At 37.5% G+C, this 17,748-nt stretch overlaps 3 protein-coding genes across 6 annotated transcripts in view; 2 read left to right on the top strand and 1 right to left on the bottom strand.

Annotated features, from left to right (window-relative positions):
• Positions 1-11,967, top strand: part of frem1a (Fras1 related extracellular matrix 1a) — a 61,543-nt gene extending 49,576 nt beyond the window's left edge. Inside the window, exons 28-37 of the mRNA XM_088916640.1 lie at positions 353-482; positions 850-922; positions 1,483-1,632; positions 2,812-3,035; positions 3,195-3,242; positions 4,865-5,035; positions 5,404-5,535; positions 5,820-5,935; positions 7,762-7,847; positions 9,052-11,967. Coding sequence (XP_088772766.1) covers positions 353-482; positions 850-922; positions 1,483-1,632; positions 2,812-3,035; positions 3,195-3,242; positions 4,865-5,035; positions 5,404-5,535; positions 5,820-5,935; positions 7,762-7,847; positions 9,052-9,254 — 1,333 coding nt within the window. The 3' untranslated portion in view covers positions 9,255-11,967. The remainder of the gene's footprint in view (positions 1-352; positions 483-849; positions 923-1,482; positions 1,633-2,811; positions 3,036-3,194; positions 3,243-4,864; positions 5,036-5,403; positions 5,536-5,819; positions 5,936-7,761; positions 7,848-9,051) is intronic.
• Positions 11,968-13,610: 1,643 nt separating this feature from the next.
• Positions 13,611-17,128, top strand: LOC148840948 (cerberus-like). Its single transcript, XM_088934371.1, has 2 exons — positions 13,611-14,243; positions 14,589-17,128. Exons 1-2 carry the CDS (start codon positions 13,704-13,706, stop codon positions 14,907-14,909), a joined length of 861 nt encoding a protein of 286 aa, XP_088790497.1. The 5' UTR covers positions 13,611-13,703; the 3' UTR covers positions 14,910-17,128.
• Positions 16,473-17,748, bottom strand: part of aco1 (aconitase 1, soluble) — a 34,801-nt gene continuing 33,525 nt past the window's right edge. For all 4 annotated transcript variants that reach the window (XM_088934175.1, XM_088934248.1, XM_088934008.1 and 1 more), the window contains one exon: positions 16,473-17,344. In XM_088934175.1, coding sequence (XP_088790301.1) covers positions 17,228-17,344 — 117 coding nt within the window. In that variant the 3' untranslated portion in view covers positions 16,473-17,227. The remainder of the gene's footprint in view (positions 17,345-17,748) is intronic.

The following is a 17,748-nucleotide window of genomic DNA, read 5'->3' on the forward strand; positions in this document are numbered from 1 at the left end:
TCATTCAGCTGTTTCTTAATGGGAGGATTTCAGTTTTAACAACATGGCCTATCCAAGCCTCCTGTTGCCCAAGTTTTAAATGCATTTCCTTGCAATATTTCCACTTTTGTCCCCTGGTTAGTGTTTAGCAGCATGATTCTGAAGAAATCCATTGCACTGACTTTTGTCAGTGACCTACTGTATGTCTCTGGGGATTTTGAATACCTGCATGAGATCCGCTCATACTATTGTCTGTTCAAGACTGTGTTTTCCTGAAGTCTAAAAGTTCATTCTGCATTTCATTTTACAGTTCTTTTTCTTACAGTCTTAAATTTCACATTGCTAAAATGAAACTCTACTGTAATTCTTGCAGCCTTGACTTTAAATGGTCTAGAACAGAGTTCTCTCAAACTGAATATAAGGTTTGTGAAGATGTTGGTGTGATGTCATTAACAATTGAAAGGAAGGGCAACACAAGGGAGTCCTCTTTTGTTGCAGTTAAGGTAAATACAGCTTCAGTTGTTGACAATTTCCTAAACTGGAGGTTGATATTAAAGTTTGCATCACAATTCTTTTCCTCTTTATTTAATGCATTTATTTTTTGATCATACTATTTTCTCTCTCCCTATCAATTTGGGCTAGATTTTTTTGTATCTCACTTTTTTTTTCCTAAAATGCTGAAGAAGGACAAAAATAATGAAATAAATGAAATAAACATTTACATCTTGTGTACATGATAAAAACTTCCTTTTCTTTTTCAGTCATTTATTTGTACATTTCATTTCAACCTCCTGCACATATATTTATTGTGTACAGTACGTCTATTTCTATAGAGTATGTGCAGTTGGAATATGTGTTTTGCATTTTCAGATTAATGAAATCACAGCATCTGCTGGGAAGGACTTCATAATTGGCCATTCAAGTCTAACTCAATTTGATCCTGGTAAATTTCAAATGTGTTTCTTTCTCTTTTAGTTTTTATTAATCTTAAGTGAATATATTAAGATGGATATCACATATATCCATCTTTGCAGAAAAAATGAAAACTGTAAAAATATAATCCATTGAAATGTTAATTGATTTGTTAATTCATAAGACACTATGCAAACCTGCATACCTCAGATTAAGTAAGCACACTGGAACTTTTTGATTTCGATTTACAGGAGAAGCTTCTGAAATACATTCTAAAAATAATTTGTAGAATAAATCATTTGGAAATATCTTGTCATTAAATAGAAAGAATAATCTATCTCCCTGAGAACAAATTCATGTCTTACACTTTTTTAGACCTCAACCCCCACACATTTTCTAAAAGTTCTCTCTCCTGCTGAAATAACTGGGTGTGCAGAAGGAAATTTTAAATAGCTTAAGCTTATTGTTATTAAACAAAGCAACACAAATAAACCAACAGCACAACAGTTCTGTAAACTCTGTATTACTGACTAGTTTAAAACACCATGTTAAAGCTCAGGAGACAGAGAGTTTACTTCTCTGCTCCACCAGGGGTCTCAGTCAGGACTTGGCGGGTAGGAATCACCCAGGACCAGCTGGAGGAAGGAGAAGAGGTCTTTGAAGTGGTGCTGACCTCTCCTGCCAGCACTGTTCTGGGCAGCAACATGAAAGCTGTTGTGAAAATAATTGATTCAAAACAAGGTAAGACATGGAGACATGCAAAACGTGGTTGTTTTCACAGAGCATTTTAGGTTTTTCTATTATTTGGAGTTAATTGCACTATATACTGCACGTATAGTGAAAGTAAAAAAATAGCAAGTAATGGTTAATACCACGCTGAAACGCAAAATGAAAAACATTTCGGCTGTTGAGCCTTCTTCAGTTCTGAATGCTCAGCAGCTGAAAGACTATGTTTTCTTTCTACCTTTCAGCATGGAATTAATCTTTATTCGTTCCTTTGCAGCCAACTCACAGTGACACATCTCCCCACTCAAATCTCACCTTAAAATAATGGAAGAAATGGCTATTGTAACCAGAATATAAAGAAAAACTCAAATGTTCCTTGTGAGAGGCTCAGTCAAAGGTTCTTTATCGTGTCTAAACCTACTGCACTCTCCCATACTATACATGGAAAATTTCACATTGCAGTCTAAACATAAATTGGGTACAATAAACCTAATTTTGTATGTTATACAGTGAAAAAGATCAGTGCAAAATGCTATATGGGGTGGGATCTCAACTTGTGAAGTAGCACAGTGCTGGTAACAGGAGCTCACAGGCTGCAAGGCAGGAGGTATGAGCTGTAGGCAGTGTGGCCGCACTCTGTAGGAAATAGGAATTGTGGAGGTGGTACTGCCACTGGAGCACAAGAGAGGAGAATGATCTGGACAGGGAAACAGGATAGTAAGGGGAACATACAACCAGGCAACTGGGGAAGGTGGATAGAGGGAAAGAAGGAACTGGCATGGGAGGAGGCAGAGTAAAGGAGAATGAAGTAAGCAAGTCCTGAATTAGGCAGAAAAAAGATGCCAAGAAAGAGTCTGAAGGAGGAGTATTTTCACTGCCTCACTTTCTCCCATTTCTGGACAGCAATCATTTTCAACCAGATAGAAAAGTAGTATTTCCTCTACAAGGGGGCCAGCTAGGACAGAACGTTTCCATTCTATAGAGAACTTGGACCCAAACCAAGAGCTGAGAAGATTAAATTGCATAGATGTGACATTGAAAGGACTGACAAGAACATTTCAGGGAAGACGTGCTGCTTGTAAGAAAGGATAACATCGTGATCTGGTGTACCAGAAATCAAAGTATCATGCATTTGATGCACTGAGTCTATGAATGATCACTTCATACCTCAGGGTTGTCTTTTTTGCAATACAGGCCAGTGCAGCAGCAGTAGAACAAATGACCAGTTTCCAGTCATAACTGGCTTAAGAAGAAAGGTGGCCGCTGTCTCTTCAGAGCTCCCCCCTCCCAGCCATGGAATCATACAGCTGGAGACACTGCCTCTCACTCCAGTGGAATGGGTCAGAGGAGATGTTCCACAGCAGCACAAGCCCCCCCTCTCCCACACCAGACTGAGGCCTGTCGGAAACGGAAAAACTGTGAGGCACTGGGCTTTGTACCATAATGGGTTACTGTGCTCAAGAGTCCTGTATTCATGTATACAACTCAACAAATCCCCGAAAGATGTTTTTAATTTTAAAATACCAAACTGTTTTGAATCTATGCATCTCTGAATGCTCTCTTTTTCCACTTCGCAGGTTCAGCCATCATCAGTTCATCACAATGGGACAGATTTAGTATTTACGGTGAGGTTATTTTGTTAAATAAATGTTTCATTTAATTAGCTAATGTTCTTAATCCTAAAAACTGGTGCAAATTGGTATACCATGTGTAACCCAATTAACAAATTCATAAACTCATTTTTGGAAATTGGAAGAGACTTTCTGTCTGGCCCTTACAGTATTATATCAATAGGCTTTATAGCTGGATGAAGAAGAAATGTATTCAGAATGTGTCTGATTGCCAATAGCAGGGGAAATCCACTTATCTCTTTCTATGCTAAAGTTACATTTTTACTGAATTAAATCCAGCTGAGTTTCTACTCATTTTAGACTTATCAAATGAGCTTTATGTTGTGTAAGTTACCACTACACATTTCCGATATGGCCCAAGTGGTTTGTTCTCAGCCATGTACACTATGGAACAGAGCAGGTCTGCCCTTTTTTCATAAAAGTTAGATAATTTGGTATATACCGTTTTAAACATAAGCAAAATAGATATTTTTTAACATTTATTCACAACAAAATCTAAATGGTAAGAACTGAAATTAAAAGAAAATGCAGAGGAGTTTTGAAAAGTGAAGGCAATTGTCTTCATTTCCGTCATTTTCTTTGTAGTGCTTATTTTCCTTTTCATTTTCCTTTGCTGACTATTTAAAACCCTGAGGAAATTAGCAGAGCTCCTTCAAGGTGGCACTGGCTGAACTTCAAATGTGGTGCCAACAGTAAAACAGACGAACAATGCCAGATATTCCCCATATGCTCACTGTAAAGATCATGAAGTAAACAGATGGAGGATATTCTCTGATTCCTGATTCCAGGATATGCCTTTTTAGCTTGCACACTTGGCTACGAACCAAGCAGTAAATAATGAAAGATGGAGTGGATCCATTCCTATTCCCCAGTGACAAAAGGCTGAAGTCTGAATGTTAGGTGGGAAAAGTCACAGCGGTGATCTTTTGGTTTCAATGGCAATGAAGCTGTGAAGGAATGAATATTATCATGATGTGAACCTTGAGTTCTTCATTGCATAAATGTAAAAACTTGTAACAAGATGGGGAAAAGTCTGGAATCTTGTTATGTTTGCAGATGACACAAAAGTGAGGTAAACCATTCGAAATGAGCAAATGTGTTGCACAAACAGTTTGACTGTAAACAGGAATGGAAATTAAATTAAATGTAGATAAGAGCATATTACTTCATGCAGGTAGGAAGAACATTGAAACTATATAGGACTGAATTTGTTGAAACAACCACACAAACAGGAAGAATAAAGGAACCATCAGCTCATCTTGGTCATATAGTTGTTAATAACTTTGCAATCCCAACATGTTGTTGTCTTGGAGGATCTCACAGAATCTCTCTGTCTCAAAGACGTCGTTAGGTATCTTTTTTTCATGTCACCAATGACTTTCTGAATAGAAGAGTGGTCGCCTAATCACTGACCTTTACATTTATTGAAGCTTAAAACACTTTGACACATTATTTTTTCATTCTCTTAGAACAAGCTTGGTGTAAAATGGTCTTTAGTAAGTATGTTTTGAATGAAGTCACAACAAATGACAATTACAGAAGGTTAAAATAATGACAGGCAATTACAGCACTGAATTACCCTATCATTACCTGACGTCTTCCTCTGTTTGCTTTAGTACCACGGAATAATGTCTCTCAGAGTGGAGGATGATACCTCTCCTTCCAGCACTGACAGAAAAGCTAAGGTGCTAGTGACCAGGAGAGGGCAGCAGAAACATCCCATTGTCTCTACAGGAAGCAACGCGGTCCTAAATCCAGTCCAAACTCCAACCTACTTCACACAGCAGGTATGGAAAGACAACACCCACTATGGGAATTCGGAAGTAGCAAAGACAAAGACAGAATCATGAGTCACTACAAACGTGACAATTTCTAAAACAACACACTTCCTCCAAAACTCACACCAAGCCTATGTATAAGCTAAATGTGCTCCTAAACATCTGTTTAATTGTGCATGGGATGTTTGCTTATTTTCACTTTGTTTACAAACTAGAGCATTCATTCTGATGAACTCTGGATAAAATACTCTGCATGTGAAGAAAGGAAATTAAGGAAGATAAGGCCTTTTCTACTTATAGACTGCAGTCTGCATGTTACAAATTGAAGTCCCACATAGTGTAAATAGTCCTGATCAAATTTAGTTGTCTCTTTACAGGGTGGTGGAGCCAGATTCTTCCCCAAAGCCTGTGTTCCTGAACAAATAGGACTTATACACTTTAATCAGACTGTCCACAAGCTCTTCCGCTGTGATGGGATTTCTTGGAAACCCTGGAATCCAGCTGATGAAGTAATTATTGAGCTCAGTTTAACCAGCCTTGGATGGCATAGATACATCTAATAGGCGATTGGTATTTATTTGTTTCCAGGCTACTTTCTATAATCAGTTATGTAGCAAACTACATTCTCAAAATCGAAACTTCTATTGACAAATTTACTTTCTATATATTCTAAACAAGCAAGGTCTATTAATAAGGTAAAACCAGTTTATCAGTCGTATTTTCCTCGTGAGAGTGGCTTTTTTTTGTTGCTGAAGTTAAATCATGTATTAATTCTTCTTTTCCCCATATCCAGAACGTAAATCCACAAAAATGTCCTTCCGGATGGACCTTCCATGGGAATTGTTGTTATTTTGTCAGTACGGATCACAAAGCCACATGGAATTCTGCTACCAGGGCTTGCAAGGAGATGTAAGAATGCATGTAAATTCTGGGACACTAAAGAGATCAAGCTCAATTTGCCCAGAAGGGGAAATCTGTGCTTAAACACACAACTTAACTTTGGCTTCCTGGCCACCCATCCCCCCAGGAGCTCCAAATGGGCACACTGAAGTTAAAGAGTTAAAGCAGGGGTGTCAGACTCATTTCCTGGAAGTCGTAGAGTCTGCCGAGATTTCTTCCAACCAGAGTTCAACTATTAACCTAATTATTTTCTTAGGCATATACAAGATGGTACTTTTACTGTTGATAACGTAAAGCACTCACATCACTAAAAGGTACAGTTACTTATAAAACAGCTCAGAGCCATGTTACAAGGATTACACTGATGCAGTTATATGAACAATAAAACCCACTAAGTAAAAGACCTCAGGTTGGAGTCAAAACTGAGTCTGATACCCCTGAAGTGAAGCTAGGAGTTGACACTTTCCTCAAACACTAAACTGACACAAGGTGAAGCGAACCCTGGTTCTAATGTCAAATTCAATTTCAGCATCATGAACTACCCCTCTTGCTCAATGTGTAAATCGTTCATACCCGAGGAACTTCAAATTCCTTTTTGTTACCTCCTGCAAAAATCGGTTTTTGCCATGCAATTAAGTTTTCAATAATCTGGCAACTACACGACAGGAGGCTCAAACCTGTTGTGCTTCTGCTCCTGTGTCATCATTTCATCTGAAATGTCTGTGGAAAAAGAGACACAATACTGATTCAATTATTTTAGCAATGATACTGTACATGAATGTAGATTGCAAGAGTTCCATGCTCTTTGATAACATTTATCGGACAGAAATGTCTTAGAAATCGTAGGAATTGTCAAGTAACTTTCATTTTTTGGCAGAAAGAATGACACAAAGTCACGTTTTGTTTAGTCTCCTGGCTAAAGTCTTCTCACTCTCATATCTCTTCTCATTATCATCCCCCTCACCATTTCTAGCCTGGGTCTGAACAAACAAACAGTCTTTGCTGTCTTTTTTCCATCACAGCTAATGATCCCACAGTCCTGCCTTTCATTTCCCTCCACATTATCAGGACACATCCCAGTTAGAAAGCTGAGTTTACATGAGGTTCAGAAACCATATGTGCAAAAATGTACATTTTGTTGCAGTCATACTCATCCAGTGCCTTCCCATAGTGACCCGGGCAAGTAAATGGCAGATGCTTTTTAACCTGATAAAAGTTCAGTGTCTCCATCCATACAGTGGAAACAAATTATGAAATTAAAATGAGAAACACTCAGTCCGAAGGAGCAATATGTGAAATATTTACTGTATGTGTTTATGTTGACAAATCATTTGCATCTTCTAAACAAAGCAGGGAATCAGTACGAGGAAATGAAGGAAATCAGTAAGGAAATGGCCTACAATGAAAATTGAAAAAAGTAGCACTGAACGCAGAAGACTATGAAGAGAATATGATTTAAATATTAATAATCCTCCTAGGTATTAACAAAGTCAACCCAAGAAATGGAACGGACCATCAGTGAAACATGCAGTGAAAGTTCATTTAAAATGGACAAAACCAGACAGTTTTTACACAAAGATGTCTGCATGTCTACAACAAGTTACTCAGACGTTGTTGAAGCTGATACTCACAGCTTCGTTCAATAATCAGCTGGCATGTGCAGATATATATACTGTTGCAGATAGTATGCAAACAGAAATGTTCCAGAAAATTTAGATTCTAACAGTAAACACAGCATTCATTATTGTTAGTTTCAAAAGGACGTGTGTTTCTACCCAACTATAATTGGAGGATCTTATAGCTTCTGCTACCTTTACTCTTTTTTATTTCACCAGTCACCATGGCAACCTTGTTAGTGTTCTGTCAAAGCCTGACATGGACTGGCTGTGGGACTTCAGTGGAAGAAAGCCCTTTTGGATTGGTAAGAGGTTTAACCTAAAGAAAAATCAAGTGTATTAACTTTAGCCAAATCACCTATGAATCCTAACCTTTGTCTTGAAAATAATTTGGTTCAAATTCAAAAGATTTGATTTCAGTTACGATTTGTTCAGAAACAAAGAATACTTTTAGCCAATAATTCCAAAACCATTTCTGCTTGATATGTGGTATGTACATTTTTTTAATATTTTATTTTTAGGAAGCCATCTTCACTGAACAAATTTCCTTAAAACTGAAAAAATCAAAATGTTAAATTCAGGAGCATTAAAACAATCCAAACTATTTGTGTGTGTTTACTAAACGGGAATAATTTAATCAAAGGAGGTTAGATACCAAGTGAGTCGAGTTTTCAATAAACAAGTAGTTCAACAAACAAGTAATTAATCTTGAATTTGCTGCTAGCAATGCTCACAGCTCACAATGGCATCACCATTACATGAGCATTTAAATCTGGCTGGGGAAATGTATTCCACTCATGGAGATGCATGTGTACATGGTCACAACTCCCCACATCATATGTCGGTCCAGTGCATACCACAGGTGCTCTACTGGGCTCACATCAGCTGAGCCAGGCGCAATATGCAGTAAGACATCAATCCCAGAGATGTCTCAATCAGATATATCGATCTTGGACCAGGTTGGTGATTAGTGGCAGGCTGGCTGCTTTAAAAAAATGACGATTCGCAGTGACTTATAAGTCTGGAAGGGTTGGTGACCCCTTTCCTAAGTAGAGCATTTTCAGCCTGCAAAGTGAACCAAGCCACACAGATGGGGATGTGCACTATTAACCACAGGATTGTAACTGTACTTTGCCACAGTTCACATAGTTCTGTGTTTCCCTGGTCTGGGACATTTGTGTGACATTTTGCAAGCAAGTGACAAATTCAAATTCAACCAGCTTTATGGGGATGTCCAGGAAAGATCCCTAGCAGCTTTCACATGTACCAACATGACTTTGTGGAGTCTCCATCAGAAGAGACACTGTACAGGACTAAAACAAAGTGATTGGTCTGCAGCTCACAGAAGCCATTCCTGTGTGTGCATCTCTGGTTTTAAAAGGGTTGTGGAAGTGTGCAGGAATCAGGGGAGTAAACAGAAGAAGTGGATAACAAATAATCTTTTCAAATACGTTTACTACATTAAGAAAAAAGACTGAAAAATGTCATTTGTCTCCCTCTGCCCATCAGGCCTGAATGACAGAGAAAACACCGGAAAGTGGGAGTGGGTCGGAGGTGAGCCAGTGACCTTCACAAACTGGAGGAAGGGGCCTCCCAGGGTGAAGAGGAAGGCAGGGAAGAATTGTGTGCTGGTGTGGAGAAGAGGGAAGTGGCAAGTTAAAGACTGTAAGAAGGGGAGAGGACATCACTATATATGTTACATTAGGACCTGAGCAGAACGCAAGCTGAACGAAGACCAAAGCACAGGCACCAAGATAAGAGGCATGAAGGGACATTAAATCAAGAGAGTCATATTTATTTATTTTTTAATTAAGCAAGGTTAAAAACTAAAAATGCGTTTTGTAAAACCAGTGGTAGTAAAGGTTACTTTATAACAACACAAAGCACCAGTAATAAAATGGCAAAATGCATCTCAGGATTGCAACACTGCACACACAGTACTGTAAAATAGCCCTGCAAAAAGAAGTGGCTAATTTAACTCTCAAATATGAATCAATAACAAGTCAGAGTTGCTTCATGAAAGCCTTATATGTTTACATATTCTTGAACTCAGTTCTGATGTGTGAGATTTCAATAGTGTGTAACGTTTTAAATTTATACTGTAACAAGAAATTGTACTACTAGAAACAAGGCTCATAGATTATTGTACATACAGTAGTATCATCTTTGAAGTGCCACTAGCTAGCACCATTCACAGCTGCTAAGAAGCCAGTGGAAAAGATCAGAAATCAGATCAGATTTTCCTTAATGTTAATACACAGAGCACATGCCAAATACCATATTTACAACATACTAAATCATTGAGTGCACATTTAATAAAAATATAAGCTATAGTGTGTCCCGTAGACAACAGTGCAGAAGAACCTCAAATAGGGAAAAGTCTCTTATATCAGACTATTGGCAAATTTCAAACTTAGTTTAAAAATGACCTCAATAACATTCAGTTTTATAACATAGCATTCTCTGTGAAACATAGGAATTTAAACTTCAAAGAAATTGTACAGCGGTGCAAAACGCTATGCTATACTAATGACAGGAACTGTCCTAAAACTAATAAATAACCCATCACAAGAACAAGTTAATAATGAAATAGAGCTTATGACAACAGAGGACGTAAGTGTCTCACTATCTTCAGTGTATCTAATATTATGTCTTACATCTATTTTACTGTAATTTAAAAATTACCTTCCAGAATAAAATGATAGAGAAATATGTCAGTTATCAAATTATTCATAAATCTCATCAGGTAGAAACAGCCTCAAAATTCCTCTGAACCATGAAACTGAACATGGTACTACTTTCATTCTGCTTAACAGATAATACATTCTCTCTTTTTTTACTTTGTAAAAAATAAAACCAGATCAAATAAAATCCAGAAATGGATTGTTTTAATTTAAAACAAATCTCAGCCAAATTAATTCAAATTAATGTGTTCTCCAAATAATTTGCATGTCTAATACTTATGACCCCTCTGAAATTGTCACATGATTCTTACAAAAAATTATATCATATTGATGTGCTCAGTCCATGCAAGGAGCATTAACGGAGGAGCCAAGATGCCTTATTTACATAAAACGCTCTCTGTGAACACGCTATTTTGCAAAAAAAATAATACCTAGCTCCCTCTTTGCTACCCCCATTACATTCCAAGTCCTGCTTAACATATTTGAGTGTTTAGTGCTCTTACCATCCAGAACAGACACACAATTACACATGTGTTTAAAATTCCTTTAATCCCACAGACTGTTTACAATGAAATCAGTCTTTGGAAGATTCTCTTTCTTAAATTCCTTTTCCTCTTAGGTCTTTGAAGTGTGGGTGGCAGACACAGATCTGCTACCCAATAAAGCCACTACTCAATGTGGAGTGTTAACTGTCACATCCTTTCTAGTGTGAGGTCCGCACTCAGCAGACGTGTGCAGATGTCCCTCCTAAAGTCTGTCAGGCATTTTAAATAACTGCACAGATCAACTGGGTATTGCAGTGGTAGCAGCCCCTGGAGCACAGAGTATAGGAAGATTAGAATGCACAAGGCTCAGGATTCTTAGCACAAAGTGTATCCCTTCTTGATAACTTTCACCTTGCCTCGCAGTTATGACTATACTATATATTGTAGAAAGTGGCGTAAATGAAGTTTCAGACACTGTTTGGTATCTTGTATTGTCATATAGTCTTTTGTTTTTAATAATACATTTAGTATTAACATAGATATAGATAAATGATTAAAATTGGATTTCTTTTATACACAATTGTCTAATGAAAAGAAATTTTACATAATCATTTCTATAGTCTATGTTTTGTTTTTTAAAAAGCACAAACATTACTATATTATTCTATTACCATATAAAGGCACAGATACACTTCTTATATAGAATAAGCAGTCACATTTAAGGAAACCAACAACATGAGTATTATTATGTCACATCAACAGTGACGGATACTTTTCCACACTTTTACTGTAAATGAATGTCCTTGAGGCTCATATCTGACTGGTAAAAAGTTATATTGTAATTATACATTATATGGTATAGTGCAATTATGGCACAGAGTTTTTACAACAAACAAGATTTACCTGGTCAGAGAAATAAAATATTCTTAGAAAAAGATATAAGAAAAGGATATGCGAGGCTGTCATATTTCAGAGATGTTTTACTCATTCAATTTAAAAATCCCTGAGTGCAGAAAACTTATCTGCACATAATGTGGTGCTTAATTCCTTTCCAGGGCATCAGTTTGTTTGTCTGATGTGGAAATGAAATTAATGTACGTGTTTTTGTAATACCAAGGATTTTTCAGGAGTATCTCAGATTTAAAGATTCTCAGTTGCCATCTTCTTAATCACATAATAATGTAAGAAGTATAATAAGCCACAAGTGGGATATTATATTGATGACTATAATTAAAAATAAACTGTAATTATATGCTCAGTTGTTATTTTGTGGTCTGTCCTGTAAACCAGAAATATCTTTGTTATGTTTCCAGCAGCCAGAGATGAATCAATGTTTTAACCCTTTTATATTGTCTCGGCTCTTGGTTTTTGAGCTTTGAATGAGCACTTTCATACAAACCTTATGCTTTAAGCAATGCCTTAATAATGTTTACCTGCAAAATAAGGCAGGCTCCCTATATTGGAAGAAGCAGTTAGAAAATTGAGGGACAGTTGAAAATGTAAAAGTTCAATGTAAACCTCAGATTTTATATGTAGTTCAAATAAAAACCTGTGGTTTCCATTGAACTTGTAAATGGTCCATCCATTTACTATCCCAGCTAGCAATGGGTGCAACGCAAGGTAAACTCTGGACAGGACACTAGTCAATGACAAGGCACACACAGACACAACCACTAACACCATGGTCAATTTTCCCAGAAGCCAGTTAACCTCCCACTATATTTTTGAACTGTGAGAGGAAAATTAAGTATGTAAGAAAACCCCTCCAAACACAGGGAGAACGTACAAACTCCATACAGACAGCACCCAGGTCCAGAAGTAGCAATGCTATCCATGGCACCACCGTACCGGCCCTTTAAAAATTTGTTCGAAATTAAAATCAAAGACCGCAGTTTTCCTTCATTATACAACTCTATCTGGGACTATTCAGACCACAAATTTTTCCTTCAGTACCGCATCGCTTATTTTTTAAAGTATTTGTTACACTTTGTTACGTAAGCAGCACGGTGGCGCTGTGGTTTGCATTGCATTGAACAGGTCTCTACAGTAGTTATAAAGAAGAGTGAAGCAATACAGGCTAATAAAAATACGTTTGTTTTAATATGTTAATAAAAACGTTTCAGATTGAAGAATATGTATTCATTTCATCAAACCTATCGACTTTATCTAATTCATCAAAGGGTGGTATGAACTTCGGAAAATCTTTTTTCAGACTTTTTATAATCACACACAGAATTTCAGCTGAAAGTTTAAGAAACTACGCTCGTATACATTACGTATTTCTTACCTCATCTGTCTGAGTAGTTCATAACTAATTCGCCAGAACGACAAAATTGGTTACAAACTGCCCATTAATTCGCAGACCAGACTTGACTTGTCTAATTTGCTTATGGTTTTGACGAGATTTTAAAAGCAACTGTTAAAGGAGAAATCAGCGGCTGGCCCACTCATTTTAACTTTGTAACTGGGAGGAACTTTATATACACACGTACATTGTACATTAAAATCGGCTTAACTTGAATGCGTTGAAGACAACAGAGTATCAGACCTAAATACTATATTTTGACTTATTTGAGATATTATGTATTTCTGTTATTGATGACTACATTTTCTGTATACGAAAGTATGGGAACATACGCATGCAAAACCCATTACACCAGTGTTAAATCGGCCAATATACATAGGCTTTAGACACCACAATAAACATTTCTCTGTTTGTTTAGAGAGAAAACAACTTCAAAGAGGGACTTTCTAGCAAAACACTGATGTGACAAAGGGGTTAACATAAACACGTACTTTATCATAATTAAAATCTAGAACTTGTTTGTGAAGTTTGGCACAATGATACACCCCCATTGACACTGATGCAGATAATGAATTTCCGAGTTCACATAAGAAGGGGTCTTTTTATCCCCGCTTTACAAAAGTGCTCCCGCATACGCATCGGACGACGTATTCCGGAGCAGCCAGGAGAAACGTTTAATGTTTAATCATGTTTACCACAGCCGTTATTGCTCTGGTAATAACTGCCGTCCAGACAGAGATTCAAGGATGGACCATACACAGCTACGATGTGTGGAGAAAATCAGAAGACCAACAACATAAAAGGGATTCGGTATTAGATCTGTTTACCAACACCTACAACGAAGGTACTGCAAGGGGACTGAGAAAAGCGATTGAAAATTTTGCCAACCAGACCCACAGGACCAACAATAAAGTGGGCAGCGGATTAGCGGCGTCTTTTGGGAAAATGCCCGCAGCTCACTCTCTGGATTTGCGCTTAGAGGGTATAAGGTCTGATGACTTGGGAACAAAACGCATCAGCCGCTTAATTACCAACAGTTTGCGCGGCGATGTGAAACCGACCCCTTCGGACAGTTTCAGGGATCAAGCATCAGTTACTCAATTTAAAAATGCCAAAATGTTCTGGAACCACTTCTTGTTCAGGAAAAGATCGGACACCCATACCATCTTACCCATTAATAACATCGAAGTGCTGCAGCAGACGTGTCGGGCCCTGCCCTTTTTACAGGTAAGGAAAAAGCCGCTATCTAGTTGGAAAATCACTAATTCCAGCACACCCTGCTGTCTACCTTTTTTTCTTAAAATGTTAAAGTGGAGTTGATGATGAATGTAATGTGACCTAGATAAAATTCAGTGTTCTTACATGATTTTCCAGCTATCTGTATTTGTCTATTCCTATAGGAACACAGTATATAAGTCAAGGTTTTACGAAATAAAAAAATATTTTTAGAAGCAGGAATAGGTGTAGTGCTGACATATTAATAGAAGGAAAGTGTCCGTACCTCTCCCCAGCTGATATAGGTAGATGGTGGATGAATGCTGAACTGACCCGCATGTTGTTCTGCAATTCTAGACGGTGGCCCATGAAAACTGTGAGAAGATGGTGCTCAGGAACAACCTGTGCTTTGGGAAGTGCAGTTCCATTCACGTCCCCGGCAATGAAGACGGCCACTACGCCTTCTGCTCATACTGCTTCCCTGTCAGGTTCACCAGGAAGACTGTGCAGCTTAACTGCAAGGGCTCCTTACAAGTCACCAAAGTGGTGATGATGGTGGAAGACTGTCAATGTGAGGTTCAGAAAGGGAGCCACCCTCACCAGCCAGGGCCCTTTCTCATGGACCCTAGTCACCTGGGCAATCGGGCTGAGGAAAGCCGCCATGACACCTACTACTGATAGGTGCAGCAGAGGGAAGAGTTTCGTCACCTGTTTTCAACTTCAAGTGCCTGTCACTTTTCCAGATTCCTGTACTATTTAAAGGTTTTCTACATTCATATTTGTTTCAAAATGACTGTTTTTTTTAAATATCAACGACAACATCAGTGATGAAGCTAATTTGATTTTCTGTTAATTTCTTGTCTTGATTGTACAACAACGTGATCATTTTCTTCTGTTCATGTGAGGTGTGGGCCTGTTAGAGATGACTGCCTCCTCATCTCTTGACCACCCTTAGGAAATTTACATCAGACTAAGAAATGGTTTACATGACCAAGAGTACCTTCAATGTCCAGGACTGCAAAAGTTTTGCAGTGTTTCCCAAATCTTCTAAATCACATCTCAAGAAAATGCTTATTCCAGATATGAAGCTGTATATTTTCATGGGTAACTACCACTCCTTAAAAAAATTCCTATACTTATTTCCTTATTTTAAGCTACTTTTTGGAGTAGTTCTTTGACATTCAGAATATAAAAAAGGTTTAACCTTGAAATATGTCTGAAAACATCCATCTCCCCAAAGAATATTATGTTTTATTGTTTGCTGACTTGCTATATATAAAATTAGTATTAATAGAATGAAAGTGTCCATATTTGGCAGTTAAGGATGGAGTGAAGGGATGTGATACTGGGGTCTAATCAAAAGATTAGTCAATAATATTGAACAGAGAAAAGAGGGGAACTGCTCACACATTTGGATTTGAGCACAACCTATGAAACACCATGTCGTTTTTGTACCATCTGTAGGTTGTATTGGAAAAAAATATAATTTAGAAGCCATTAGAAATTAGAAACCTGACCTGCGCAATTCAGTTTTTCGTCTTGTCTTTCGTCTTTCGGTGTGCTATTTGAAAGCCTGAAAAAATTCATAAAAGCAGGCAACACTAGCTATCAAAAAATTTCGAGCCCGAGCAAAAGAAGAAACAACTCTTTTTGAATAAAACATAACTGCAGTGTACCTTAAAAATGGCTAAATAATCATCTGTGAGCTTTCCTTATGTCCTGTTTGAACTGAAAATGTCCTGGTTACAACATAGTAAACACTTTATATACTAAGAAATTTTGATCTAGCAAACAAAAAATAATACATACATTTTACAACCACTACAAGTGACTTTCATTACGTTATGTTTGTGTTATGAATTTTGGCATTTGAAATGTTTTTACAGTTTACTGTTTTTACAGTTTTTGCAGTTGTTCTTTGAATACGTTTTTATCATTACCCATCTTTTCAACATTAAACGAGTGCCTGGTTCTACGTCATTATTAATATTGTTCGGAGTAGAACCTAATAATGTTTTAGTAACAGGAAAAACAGCACTTGCAGTTGATAAAACCACAACTTAGCCATTGCAGTTGTCTTACACTTTTGTGAATCCTCTTTTCTAAAAGTAGATTCCATAATAATCATAAAACAAAGTGCATTATGACAATCCAAATGTAAGCATTCATCATGAATAAAATTAGAACATCTTAGCTGATGAGGAAATAAGGGTTAAAAAGAATCAAGCAAATTGTATAAATGATTTGAAAATACATTTAATTAGATTTCAGGTTAGAACCATACTGTCACATTTACCTATACCATGATCAACCGAAGATAAGCAGCATACCATACCATAAAGGAATGACAGACCTCACATTCTGCTGGTGTCTACAGATTTAATAAAAAGTGATTAGGAGCATTACATAAATTCATCTAGGGAACACTGATTGGGACCTAGGAACACAAAGATGATATGCTAGAAGTCTTGACTGTGTATGTAACTACCTGCTAATAATGCTGAGAACTGCAACATATCTCTGTTATTTTGTTAAAATATTGGCTCATGATTTAAAAGGAGGGGTTAAAGTAAACAACCACAAGTACACTGACACAAAAAGAGACATCTAAAAGAAAATAAGTAGACTGGATCGGTCAGGCAAACCCAACAACCAAAGCCAATGGCACAATGACGAATGACTAGGCACCCAATGTAACAAAATGTTGTTATCTGGGACATTGAAGACAATTTGACAATGAGGTAGGGCAACCAGCGTTGGCAATGGCATTACACTGAGGTATCTGCACTCGTTCAAAAAAACATCCAGTGTTCCCTTCTCTTTCAACTGTTGTGTCCAACAGGGAAAAAAAATTAAGTGTACTATAGGTTAATTAAAAAATGACGGGTCAAAAGAAACAGAGAAATGTGTGTCTGTGTCAGTCCTTTCTCTTGTGAGCTTTCCCCCTAGATCAAGGATGTTACTTCCAGCTTCTGTTGCACCTGAAGGCTCCTCCACTATTTCTCCAGCATTTTGCGGATCATGTAGTTGAGGATACCTCCGTGGTGGAAATATGTGAGCTCCACGTCTGTGTCAAACCTCATGAGGGCCTGGATGACCTTCCCTGTGTCCAGCTGATGAAGCCAAGAAGAAAAGAGTTAAACAGTGGTTAAACTGTAGGCAAAGATGACTGCCTGTCCTTTCGGCAGTAGAGAAACTAAGATCTCTAATCAGACCAATCTTAGTGGATCACTGCCTTCACAGTACAGATGCTTGTGTTCAAACATGAATGAATACTAAATTAATGTACAGTGCAGAGTTTGTGAACTCCCCCAGAATAATTCTAGACATTACAATTTACTGCAATACAGTTACTGCTGCAATACCCTTGTTTATTCAACACTGGGCCTTTGCTTAAATTGTCAAAAGGGGTTACATTCATGGTTTCTCAGACACAATGGTGAAGAAGAAATAAATCATAAGAATCAATGTATGTTCAACAATATGTTAACCCATAGTTTACTGCACAATTAAGGGG

The sequence above is a fragment of the Atractosteus spatula genome, chromosome 1 (genome assembly GCF_055471065.1).
Source record: "Atractosteus spatula isolate fAtrSpa1 chromosome 1, fAtrSpa1.hap1, whole genome shotgun sequence".
Classification (NCBI taxonomy): Eukaryota; Metazoa; Chordata; class Actinopteri; order Semionotiformes; family Lepisosteidae; genus Atractosteus; species Atractosteus spatula.

What these genes read in the sequence shown, in the direction of transcription:
- LOC148840948 (XM_088934371.1), top strand. Translation starts at nt 13,704, where the DNA reads ATGTTTACCACAGCCGTTATTGCTCTGGTAATAACTGCCGTCCAGACA. An exon ending in GGGCCCTGCCCTTTTTACAG is followed by an intron (nt 14,244 to 14,588) that starts GTAAGGAAAAAG and finishes CTGCAATTCTAG; the next exon opens with ACGGTGGCCCATGAAAACTG.